This window comes from Bison bison, unplaced genomic scaffold (assembly GCF_000754665.1).
Source record: "Bison bison bison isolate TAMUID 2011002044 unplaced genomic scaffold, Bison_UMD1.0 scf7180017864384, whole genome shotgun sequence".
Lineage (NCBI taxonomy): Eukaryota > Metazoa > Chordata > Mammalia > Artiodactyla > Bovidae > Bison > Bison bison.
In genome coordinates this window covers 14,832,142-14,844,777 of record NW_011494956.1, presented here as the reverse complement: position 1 = coordinate 14,844,777, position 12,636 = coordinate 14,832,142, and the positions used below count along the sequence as shown (strand labels likewise).

At 35.2% G+C, this 12,636-nt stretch overlaps 1 protein-coding gene across 1 annotated transcript in view; it reads right to left on the bottom strand.

Moving 5' to 3' along the window:
* STAG1 (stromal antigen 1) overlaps window positions 1–12,636 on the bottom strand; it is a 374,182-nt gene that overhangs the window by 80,270 nt on the left and 281,276 nt on the right. Inside the window, exon 15 of the mRNA XM_010858254.1 lies at window positions 5,294–5,411. Coding sequence (XP_010856556.1) covers window positions 5,294–5,411 — 118 coding nt within the window. The remainder of the gene's footprint in view (window positions 1–5,293; window positions 5,412–12,636) is intronic.

Below are 12,636 nucleotides of genomic sequence, written 5' to 3'. Positions count from 1 at the left end.
CTTTCCTTTTCTCCTTTGCTTTTCACTTCTCTTCCTTTCACAGCTATTTGTAAGGCCTCCCCAGACAGCCATTTTGCTTTTTTGCATTTCTTTTCCATGGGGATGGACTTGATCTCTGTCTCCTGTACAATGTCACGGACCTCATTCCATAGTTCATCAGGCAGTCTATCTATCAGATCTAGGCCCTTAAATCTATTTCTCACTTCCACTGTATAATCATAAGGGATTTAATTTAGGTCATACCTGAATGGTTTAGTGGTTTTCCCTACTTTCTTCAATTTCAGTCTGAATTTGGCAATAAGGAGTTCACGGTCTGAACCACAGTCAGCTCCTGGTCTTGTTTTTGCTGACTGTATAGAGCTTCTCCATGTTTGGCTGCAAAGAATATAATCAATCTGATTTCGGTGTTGACCATCTGGTGATGTTCATGTATAGAGTCTTCTCTTGTGTTGTTGGAAGAGGGTGTTTGTTATGACCAGTGCATTTTCTTGGCAAAACTCTATTAGTCTTTGCCCTGCTTCATTCCGTATTCCAAGGCTAAATTTGCCTATTACACATACAATAAACTAAATAAATCCACTTATGAACTTAAATATTCTACATCATCAGGCCTCTGCCTCTATCTCATCTAGTACCGCTGACCCACAGTGCTATAGCTATTGCAGCTTCTGGAATATAACAATATCATTCATGCTATAGGCACTCTGCAGTTACCATTTCCTCTATCCAGACAGCTGTTTTCTTCTAAAGGCTAGCCCCCATATCCTTTAGATTCCTGGCTCATGGATGGCATCCTTAGAATCTCCTTTTGAGATTCAATCTAACAATGGACACCTTCTTATTGTTATCACCTATCATAGGTACTTATTAACTTTTGAAATTATTCTGACCACTTAGTTTTGGTCTACCATCCCCACTTGAAATGTAAGCTCCATATGGGCAGTGAGCTGTCTCTGCTTAAGACTACACTCGCAATGCTTAGAATAACAGCACATAAGAGATGGTCAACAAATATGTTTATATTATAACTGAAGTAATGACTCACTACCTGAAGAATTCCACTTATCCATGTTACGTCAGCCTCAACTGGATCACAGAAATCTAACCTTCAATGACCACAGAAGTTTATCTAATCAACAAGACTTTTCTTAATAAATGAAGAAGCTAAGACCCAGAGAAGTTAAATAACTTAGCTATGGCCCTGTTTTTGCCTGATTACCTGTTATCTAGACCTTCACATTACACTAAAAAATTTAACCAGCAATTTGATTTTGCTGTAGAATACACATATATCCCCACAAACTACCATCTCTTAAAAACACTGCAAAGTAGTCTTATAGAAGTTGTGACTTATTATTATTTTTCTTTTCCATTATGGTTTGTTATACAATATTGAATATATTAACAGTTCCCTGTGCTATACAATAGGACCTTGTTGTTTATCCATTCTATATACATTTGGGATTCCCTGGTGGCTCCGACGGTAAAGAGTCTGCCTATAATGCAGAAGACCAGAGTTTGATCCCTGGGTCGGGAAGATCCCCTGGAGAAGGAAATGGCAACCCACTCCTGTATTCTTGCCTGGAAAATCCCATGGTCGGAGGAGCCTGGTGGGCTACAGTCCATGGGGTCGCAAAGAGTTGGACACGACTGAGTGACTTCACCTTTATACAGTCGTCTGCATCTGCTAGTCCCAAATTCCCAATTCAACCCCTTGCCCTATCAGCAACCACAAGTCTGTTCTCTATGTCTATGAGTCCATTTCTGTTTCACAGATAAGTTCATGTGTGTCATATTTTAGATTCCATGTATAAGTGGTATCATAAGGTATTTGTTTTCTTCTTTCTGACTGATAATCTCTAGGTCCATCTGTGTAGCTGCAAATGACATTCATTCTTTTTTATGGCTGAGTAGTATTCCACTGTACATATGCACCACATCTTTTTCATCCATTCATCTGTTGATGAACATTAAGGTTGTTTCTACATCTTGGCTACTGGAAATAGTGTTGCTATGCACTCAGGGGTGCATTTTATCTTTTTTACTGATAATTTTGTTTGGACATATAGCAGTTATAATTTAAACTTCTATTGGTAGTCTTTGATAACTGTTTTGAAAAAATTTTAGTCCTATATTTGCAACTGCTAACTAGACTTTCACCCACTAGAATACCTATCAAACTTCACTTACCTAAAGTACAACTTAACTTCTAATTAGTCTTAAGAAAATAAGTTACTATGGCATTTTATTATATGAAATACAGCAATATGGTAGCTCAGAATATTGATTTGGATGTCATTCCATACCAAAGCTTATATGTGGTACAGCATGCACATGGACAAATGTATGAAAAAAAGTTGAATCAGGATTTTAAAATAGTTCTGCACTTGTTATGAATAAATTCTCCAGCCTTGCCTTTCCATATTCAACCATACCCTAAAATTGTGGTTGATTTAAAAATTTTCCCCCATTTTACAATCTGCTTTTCTAGTTAAAATCCAACAAAATCAAACCAAACCAAACCAACTGGCTGAAAGTTAAATCCAATGTCAACTAAACTTAAACCACAAAGAAAATCTAATACTAAGATATAGTTATTTTAAGAAGGCAGATTCATCTAGAACACCCTGATGACTAACAGTCATGGTAATTATTTTCTGAATGACATGTTTTATATATTTAAATGAGAGTAAAAAGTTAACAATACCAAGGACTTTCCTGGTGGTCCGGTGGTTAAGAATTAGCATTACTGCTTGGAAACAACACTAAGGGATGGTCACTATTAAGTATAGGAAATCTATTGCAGGTAATGGCTAATTCTGCTCTTATGTACCAGAGAGCTGAACCACACAGAAAAGTAGGGAAAAAAAAGAACAGAATCAATAGTAAACTATTTCATTTATACTCACAATATCTATTTAAGAAAATAAGAAAAAGAATCTATGTTTTAAAGAAAGGTAATCTAAGGAACAGAAAAAAGACGATATAAGTAACAAAGGATAGTTAGATATCTGAATCTGTTTCTTTCAATTCTAAAGTTCATTACAACCCTCACTTACATTAAGGTATCATCTCCATTCTAGGAATTCATATAGATTACATGAAACAGTCATTTTTTACACTACTATTGTGGGGAAAACCACTAGGCAATTCAAGTATGACTTAAATCAAATCTCTTATTATTATATAGCGTAGGTAACAAATAGAGTCAAATGATTAGATCTGGTAGGCAGAGTGCCTGAAGAACTATGGACAGAGGTCTGTAACACTGTACAGGAGGCAGTGACCAAAACCATCCCAAAGAAAAAGAAATGCAAGAAGGTGAAGTATCCAACATCCACTGAATCATAGCAAAAGCAAGGGAATTCCAGAAAAACATTTACTTATGCTTCACTGACCATGCTAAATCCTTTGACTATGTGGATCACAACAAACTGTGGAAAATTCTTAAAGAGATGGGGATACCAGACCACCTTACCTGCCTCCTGGGAAACCTGTTTGCAGGCCAAGAAGCAACAGTTAGAATTGGACATGGAACAAAGGACTGGCTTCAAATTAGGAAAGGAGCACATCAAGGCTGTATATCGTCACCCTGCTTATTTAACTTACATGCAGACTACATCATGAGAAATGCCAGGCTGGATGAAGCACAAGCTGGAATCAAGATTGTCAGGAAAAATATCAATAACTTTAGATATCCAGATGTCCCCAACCTTATGGCAGAAAGTGAAGAGGAACTAAAGAGCCTCTTGATGAAAGTGAAAGAGGAGAGTGAAAAAGCTGACTTAAAAGTCAACATTCCAAAAACTAAGGTCATGGCAACTGGTCCCATCACTTCATGACAAATAGACGGGGAAACAATGGAAACAGTGACAGACTCCAAAATCAGTGCGGACTGTGGCTGCAGCCATGAAATCATAAGACGCTTGCTTCTTGGAAGAAAAGCTATGACAAACCTAGACAGTGTATTAAAAAGCAGAGACATCAGTTTGCTGACAAAGGTCTGTCTAGTCAAAGCTATGGTTTTTCCAGTAGTCATGTATGGATGTGAGAGTTGGACTATAAAGGCTGAGCACTGAAGAACTGATGCTGTTGAATTGTGGTACTAGAGAAGACTCTTGAGAGTCCCTTGGACAGCAGGGAGATCAAACCAGTCAATCCTAAAGGAAATCAGTCCTGAATATTCATTGGAAGGACTAAAGCTGAAACTGAAGCTCCAAAGCTTGGGCCACCTGATTCAACGAGTGGACTCACTGGAAAAGACCCTGATACTGGGAAAGATTGAGGGCAGGAGGAGAAGGGGGTGACAGAGGATGAGATGGTTATATAGCATCACCAACTCAATGACATGAGTTTGAGCAAACTTCGCGAGATGATGAAGGACAGGGAAGCCTGGTGTCCTGTAGTCCACAGGGTTGCGAAGAGTCAGATATGACTTACTGACTGAACAATATTCTGGGCTAGACTGAAAAACAAGCTATACAGAAGAGGCACTGCTAGCTTTACAGAGCTAATATTCATATAAGCTTTTAGAAGATGAATGTTTTATTAAGTATACATATCCAGTCTGCTGTTCATGTTATTACACAAAGTGTAACATTAAGACGCATACTTCAGAAATTATCAGTATAGCAATTATTTCTCCGTATTTCTTCTTTTTCTTAATATTTATTTATTTGGCTGTGCTGGGTCTCAGTTGCAGCATGTGAACTCTTAGGTGCAGCATATGAGGTCTTGTTCCCCTATGAGGGATCAAACCCAGGCCTCCTGCACTGGGAGTGTGGAGTCTTAGCCACTGGACCACCAGGGAAGTTCCCTCCCTATTTCTTGAACAGCTAAGTAAGTGACTTTATTGTTGGTTTCCTAATTTTAATGTTAAGAATATATATAACGAAAGATGGGATGATTGTGGTGTAATTAAACCTTGTATGTGAAAGATCAAGTACTTATATACAGCAAAAAGACTCTGGATGAACCATTTTTTTTCTTTTTACTTTAAGTACATCAGTATTTTGTAGCTGAAATCAGCATAAAGAAAACCTTGAATGCTCCATGATGTTTACAGGGTTTTAAAAACTTGTAGGACATGCATGATTGTAGTCCTAATATAGAAAGATGTTAGATACTATTAAGACACCGTTGCTTGTTACAGGAAACAAACTGTTCTTTTGGAAAAAAAGATACACAGATATACTTGCATATACTCATTTTTAAGAAGTCATTTATACAGGATGGTATGATTATTAATATCAACCCAAAACAATATGTAAATCAACTTATCAAAATACTGTACCTTCCTCTCCTTGAACAGGTTCTTCTAATAGCAATTCTGTCATACATTCCCAGTCTTTCAACAGTTCTTGAGAGCTCTCCCACAAACTGTCCACCAAGTAGGCAGCATGTTCATGTAACTAAAAATAACAAATCAAATGTGACTGAAGAATATTTAATGAAGAAACTACTACTAATATATTGAGTTATTCAGCCATTTTGTTTATAATTAAAACTGTTGACAATGTTTTCAAGAGCCACTTAGAGAATACACACACACACATGCTTTCTACTACTGATAATGGGGATACAATATATAGACTCAATCAATTTTTTAAAACAATAGTAAGGTTAAGATCTCCTAGTCCAACGGCACGATCTTTAATGAGTAAACTGAGAGGACAACTAGTTAACAGAATTCCTGAAGTTACATTTGGATTTATGCCACTATTCATTACTTTTGGTTTGTCTCTCTCTATAACAACCTTTAAAAAAAAAAAATCAAGTACTTTCTCCCATAATTTCATTTGAAACATTGGTACCAGACTTACTTTTTATCTCTGTTTTCTTGGTAAAGGTCAAAATGTAAGTTACTCCATATCTCTGCTTTTCCCCTCTCATTTCCACTTAATTCAATGAATCTGTCATTTCACCACACCGTCACATTTTGCTGCTTATTACTTGACTATTTTCTTTGGAATCCTTGTTCCCACAGTAAACAAATGCTCTCAAGTTCCTCATCAAACATTTCATGCTCAACTCTTTTCTGCTTGTCAGTCACTAAACTGTGAAGAATATTAATCTCTTTATATAAAAGTTCTTTAGAAAAGGTAAGTAGAGGTGTTGTCCATGTTCTAGTTTCCGCTACTTAAAATTAACTTCTCTATCCTTGTATGAAAGTTCTACTACCTTTGAGTCTCATAACAACCACCTTCTAGATCAGCATTTCTCAAACTTTAGGACTGCAACCCATTCACTGGCTGTTAATATAATTTAATGTGTTGAGATCCAAGTTTTAAAAAAAGGAAACAGTAAAAAAGAGCGTATAGCACATAGAATGTTAAATACTATTTTAAATATCAGTCATATGTTCTTGTATTTGTGAGTGAAAATAGTTTTACATTATGAGGAGGGGTCTGAAAATGTGAAAGTCACCTTAGTAGACCTAATGGTTATCTACTGATATCTTGGTACATTTTGCAGGCGAGTTGCTTTTCTTCCTCATTCCTAATTCTATCGTTATGCTTAACTTCTATGTAAATTTTGATGACCTATTTAAAGCTCTGCCTCATTTCACCTCTTGAATTCTATACTTCATTTCCATTGCATTTTATTTTATTTTTTTAAATTTAATTTTATTTTTTAACTTTACAATATTGTATTGGTTTTGCCATATATCAAAATGAATCCACCACAGGTATACATGTGTTCCCCATCCTGAACCCTCCTCCCTCCTCCCTCTCCATACCATCCCTCTGGGTCGTCCCAGTGCACCAGCCCCAAACATCCAGTATTGTGCACCGAATCTGGACTGGCAACTCGTTTCATATATGATATTATACACGTTTCAATGCCATTCACCTAAATCATCCCACCCTCTCCCTCTCCCACAGAGTCCAAAAGACTGTTCTACACATCAGTGTCTCTTTTGCTGTCTCGTATACAAGGTTATTGTTACCATCTTTCTAAATTCCATACATATGCGTTAGTATACTGTATTGGTGTTTTTCTTTTTGGCTTACTTCACTCTGTATAACAGGCTCCAGTTTCATCCACCTCATTAGAACTGATTCAAATGTATTCTTTTTAATGGCTGAGTAATACTCCATTGTGTATATGTACCACAGCTTTCTTATCCATTCATCTGCTGACGGACATCTACGTTGCTTCCATGTCCTGGCTATTATAAACAGTGCTGCGATGATTGGGGTACACGTGTCTCTTTCCCTTCTGGTCTCCTCAGCGTGTATGCCCAGCAGTGGGATTGCTGGATCATAAGGCAGTTCTATTTCCAGTTTTTTAAGGAATCTCCACACTGTTCTGCATAGTGGCTGTACTAGTTTGCATTCCCACCAACAGCTCAATTCCAGAAAAATAAATGACCCAATCAAAATATGGGCCAAAGAACTAAATAAGACATTTCTCCAAAGAAGACATACAGATGGCTAACAAACACATGAAAAGATGCTCAGCATCACTCATTATCAGAGAAATGCAAATCAAAACCACAATGAGGTACTATTTCATGCCAGTCAGAATGGCTGTGATCCAAAAGTCTACAAGCAATAAATGCTGGAGAGGGTGTGGAGAAACGGGAACCCTCTTACACTGTTGGTGGGAATCCACCGCATTTTAAATCTCACATTCTGTTTTCTGAAATGCCTCAGGAAACTACGTACACACTCATGCACACTCAACATCCACAGTTTCCCAGTGTTTTTCGTCAAAGCCAGAGTAGATAATACTGATTAGCATCTCTGTTCAGAAAGAAGATGGGGGAAGGTTTGCAGCCAGATATAGTCAAACTTTCTAAATCACATATTCTAGGAAAATATCTCTAGACTATGAGTAACATCATTCCAACAGAGACAGGCACAAGTACGGTGCACAACCTGGTATCAAAAATGAAAATTAGCAGAAAATAGAAAAAACAATAGTTTTTTTTTTTTTCTAAATAGGCTACTAAGCCTATGCTGAAATGGAGTTACTATTTAGTGGGTATAGAGTTTCAATATAGGGAAGATTTTGAAAAAGTTCTAGAGATTGATGGTAGTGACACCTGGACATCCATGTGAATGTACTTAATGCCAATGAACAAGTACACTTACTAGTAGCTAAAATGGTAAACTGTTTCACCAAAATTTAAAAAAATGCTTAGTAAACTTGAGTTTATGCTTGACATACTTAACTATATCTATAGAATAGGTATAAAAAGTTCACAATTGTATTTTTGGCAGATTATATCTTCTATACATATCCTCCCTATCCCTTTTAGTTCTGAATTCTGGACTTATATATGACATTGCCCCTTCAGCTTTTTATAAGCATTTGTTAATTACATCCAGTATTTATCCAGTTCACTTTCTGTGTTAAATTTTTGATTAAGGTATATTTGTAAACATTTAATCTCTTTATTTCAACCCTATATGATAACCTGCCTTTTAAATAAAGCATGTTAGTCCATTTACATTTACTGAGATTACAGATGTTGGCATCTGCTTCCCCTGTGCTCTACTAATGACATTTTTTAAAATATGTGCTTCCTGCAGAGTTTTTTTCCTAACTTGTTTTTTCCATCACCATGATCACCAAAATTTAAAAATTTTATTTGCCTTAAGCATAACAGCCATATTGTTTAGCTTGATTCCTAGACTTATCTGTTCACCAATATTTCTTATATTCCTTATTTTCCTGTTATTGCATCAATTTTTCACTTTGCTAAAAAAATTTCCTCAAGTAATACTTTGCATATAGGATACAAAGGTAGTAAACATTTAAACTACATACCCTTTGTTTAGTTTCTCCCCACTTCATTCTCTGTTTTCTTTAGAGTTTCTACTAGGTAACATAATAAAATGTCTTAATCTGTACCCCCTATTTCTTAATTTCTCTCTCATACTTTTAATTTCTTTCCTCCTTTGGAAAAAATTTTTTCCTTCCTGGAAAAAAATCCCTTCATCTACAGCCAATCCTTGGTTATGTCAATTCAGGTCATTTAATGATCCACCTTTCCCCCACATTTTGAAAATCATGTTAATTTCTAAGAACTCTCTTCTTTCATAATTACTTCTTATTGTATTTGGGGGCATTAATAAAAAATTTTCGTATGTCAGGCCTTGTGCTTCTTTTCCATGGTATTTTATTTTCAGGTTCCAGAGTTTCTTGGGTACCAGCATGCATACATATATATATATATATATATACACATATATCAATGAGCCCAGACTGAAGAATGTTAGTAGCTAGAATGCTTTTCTTGAGTCTGATTGCAAGGTCCTTGCTTCCTTGGTTGTGAAGAAAGTGGAAAGGGGGGATATATAGGCAGGCAGGCTAACTGTAGGTATGCACTTTGTATTTTGAGTGCAGAAGTTCCCTGTCTCTACAGGTACCTATAAATTATTGGGGTATTTATTCACAATTTTGCTTCTTAGCCTAATGTCTATATCCCAATGCCTGGACCAGCATTTCTAAAGTGAAGAATAAGCTCCACTAAAGGGCAGTCACTTAATTATTACTGATAGCTTACTCCTTTCACCAGCCTTTGTTGCTCTCTCTTGTCTTTAACGTTTTTCAGATTTCTACTAAAAAAGTCTCAAAAAAATTTTCCCCCTATTTTTGTCTTCTGTGAGGGTATGGGTTACTTAACTCTATTGGAATGAATTAATAATCATTTACTTTGCATTGTTCTGTCAACTGGTAATGTCTCATTCATTTTGACATTTTTAGCCTGAGGTTTTCAGTTGGATGAGTTGTTGGCACAATTCAAGGCTTTAAATACTGTGATTCCCCTAGTATTGGCATTTTTAAGGATGATTTTGCCTTAAATGACAGCATATTAAAATTTAACTCAGAAATGTTGTCATTGTTCTAGAAATTTTTTGTGTGTATATTCTCAATATAGATGCTAATGTCTTGGACCATTTCCTCTTTCTGACTGTAAGGTGGTGGCTTAGTAAAATGCATTCTGTTAACACTAACAACCTCTTGTTTCAAACTCAATGTGTACACCAGCAGGGCAAGATAATATGTTGGCCCATTTTCTTATTAAAAATTTTAAGTTCAAGAGTATTAGCAACAACAATCAGTACAACATAGTCTGTCAGGAACTGGCTTGACATAATATTCATGATACCATCTTCCTGTCTTGGGGAATCTGTGATGGCCACATAACTTGCTACTCTCAAACCTCTACAAGAATACCAGGTAGACAGAGCCATGTTTGAGAAAAAAAAAAATTTTTTTTTAATGTGGCCAATAGGGTAAAAGGTTACAGTAGTCTTTCAGACAATTCATACCAAGGGTTTTCTATTGTAAGTGAAAGATGAAGCTATTAAGAAGAAAGGTCTTGAGGCATTCTCAATGGCCATAAAAAAGCCCTGGGATTAAAAAGGATCTGGAAACCTAACAATGAAACAAAAATTTACTTTCTAAAAACAGTTTTTGGTATCATAATTTTATAAAACAGCATGAAAATCAGGTTGTGCAAGCATTCTTTGTATTCCTTTGAAACAGATGAACAAAAAAGGTTGCTCATTAATGGATAAACAGTCACTGTACAGCAAATAATCAGAATTATATTAGATACATAAATTAAAATTACATTTATGTGGGGGTGAATTTTACCCTGCTATATCTAAGCATAATTTATTTTATAGAGTTTCCTCTAATCTTGTATATAACAAACTAATTTCATTTTCCTGGTGACTTTAATTAAAATTTTCTCAGTGTGTTCCTACTTGTCTTTAATTGGTTTCAAGGTTATTCATAAATATTGTACCTCATGTCAAATAGTTAACTCTTCTGTCAAACAGTTAATACTCTAAAGGAGCTCACAGTATAAAGGAATCTTACACTTATTCCTTTTATGAAAAATCATTTACAGTGCAAATAACCATTCTAAATAATTAAGCCTAAATTTGTAAATACTCTTATACTGGGTTTATTCTCTGCTGAAACAGAGTCAGCTTTGGTAATCCTGAAGAACACATTAAAAAAAATAAAACCAAGAAAAAGTTATTCTGGGGGGGATTTCCTGGTTGTTATATTCATAATATATCTGTTAACTTTCTGTCTTAAATGACTGCCATAATTGGCCTTATCATTCTAAATGCCTAGAAGTACAGTTACAATACTTCTAGATTGTCCGGATATGTTCTGGGTTATGATTAACTGCTTTGGAATAATTATTAACAGCATCATCACTCTGCAAAGCATCAGTTTCAAAAGTTTGTATAGTAAGTATCATGGTCACACAACCTACAGGGAAATCTGGACTTATCATACACAAGTACCATTTTTCCTACTATTTGGCATGTATTTCAAACAACAACGACAATCTCAAATACACTAGGTATTTTTTCACTTGAAACCAATGACTGCTAAAAAAGTTGTGATGGCTTAAAAATGCCACTTTTTGGTACAAAAAGAAAGAAAAACTAATTTAGGTAGATATCTTAATCTTGATTATTTCACCTATAATTCATATATAAAAGAGGAAGACCCTATGGACTGCAAACCTCTTTCAATTCAATATTTTACAATTCTATTATTAAAATGTTACTACTTAACATCCCAGGAAATTCCAGGGACAGAGGAGCCTGGTGGGTTACAGTCCATAGGGTTGCGAAGAGTTGGACAGGGCTTAGCAAGTAAAGAACAACATCATCATCCCAGTAAAACAAAGGAATAGGAAAGACAATCAGTTCAGTCAATTCTAGGTAACTGGTTGATAATTCAACTATAAGCTAGACTTATTCTACTTTTATGATTTCTAAGGTTTCTTTCAATTCAACTTTTTATGAGCCTATGACTAAAATATTACTAAAACACACATTATAGCAAAACCAGAGGAATTCAGAATAAGGTATAATCAGAATCCCACCATATTACAAGAATATGGGTTTAATAAGCATTCAACTCCAGGTGTACACTAGTATTACAAAATAAGAAGAGAGATTTTAATAAACAATGCTTCCTATAAAACAGGAGACCATAAACACCAATATTATGATCATGAATCAACTAGAAACCCTTAACTACAATTTGCAGTTGTTTTTGCAGCTGACAAGAATGTCACAGAAGACAACTGGGAAATATATTTTAATGTTCTTGTAACGTTTTAGTAAAGAGCAGCAAACACATAAAACAGTAATACCATTTCAAAAATAGAGCAGTAATACACTTCACAAATTACTGCTATGAATAGAGGATGAAACTGTAAAACTAAGTACTTATAGCTTTTAATATACCAAAAAAGTAAAGTCCTTGGACTTTCAGAGATCCAAAACATTTTATTTCAATTAATAATCAAGTTCAACTAATCTGATCATATTTCCCAAACTTTTCAGCAGTTTAATAGTATATATGTATCTCATTCCTACCAATTTTTGATACTACCGTTACTATTAAAGTCAAAATTTTAAATAGGACTTGATTGTTGCAAAATACTTTTAACCTCATTTCTTTAAAACCTAAAGGGTTAAGAGTTTAATTTGAATAGTCTATCACAGGTGTGATATTTGCTGAGTATTTAGTGTTTTACCTTAAACATTCACAAGCATCTATATTTTACTCCATAATAATATCCACACTTGCTTTGTTAAGAAAATAATGCTTTGGACTCTTGCTATCCAAGTGGTTCCTGGA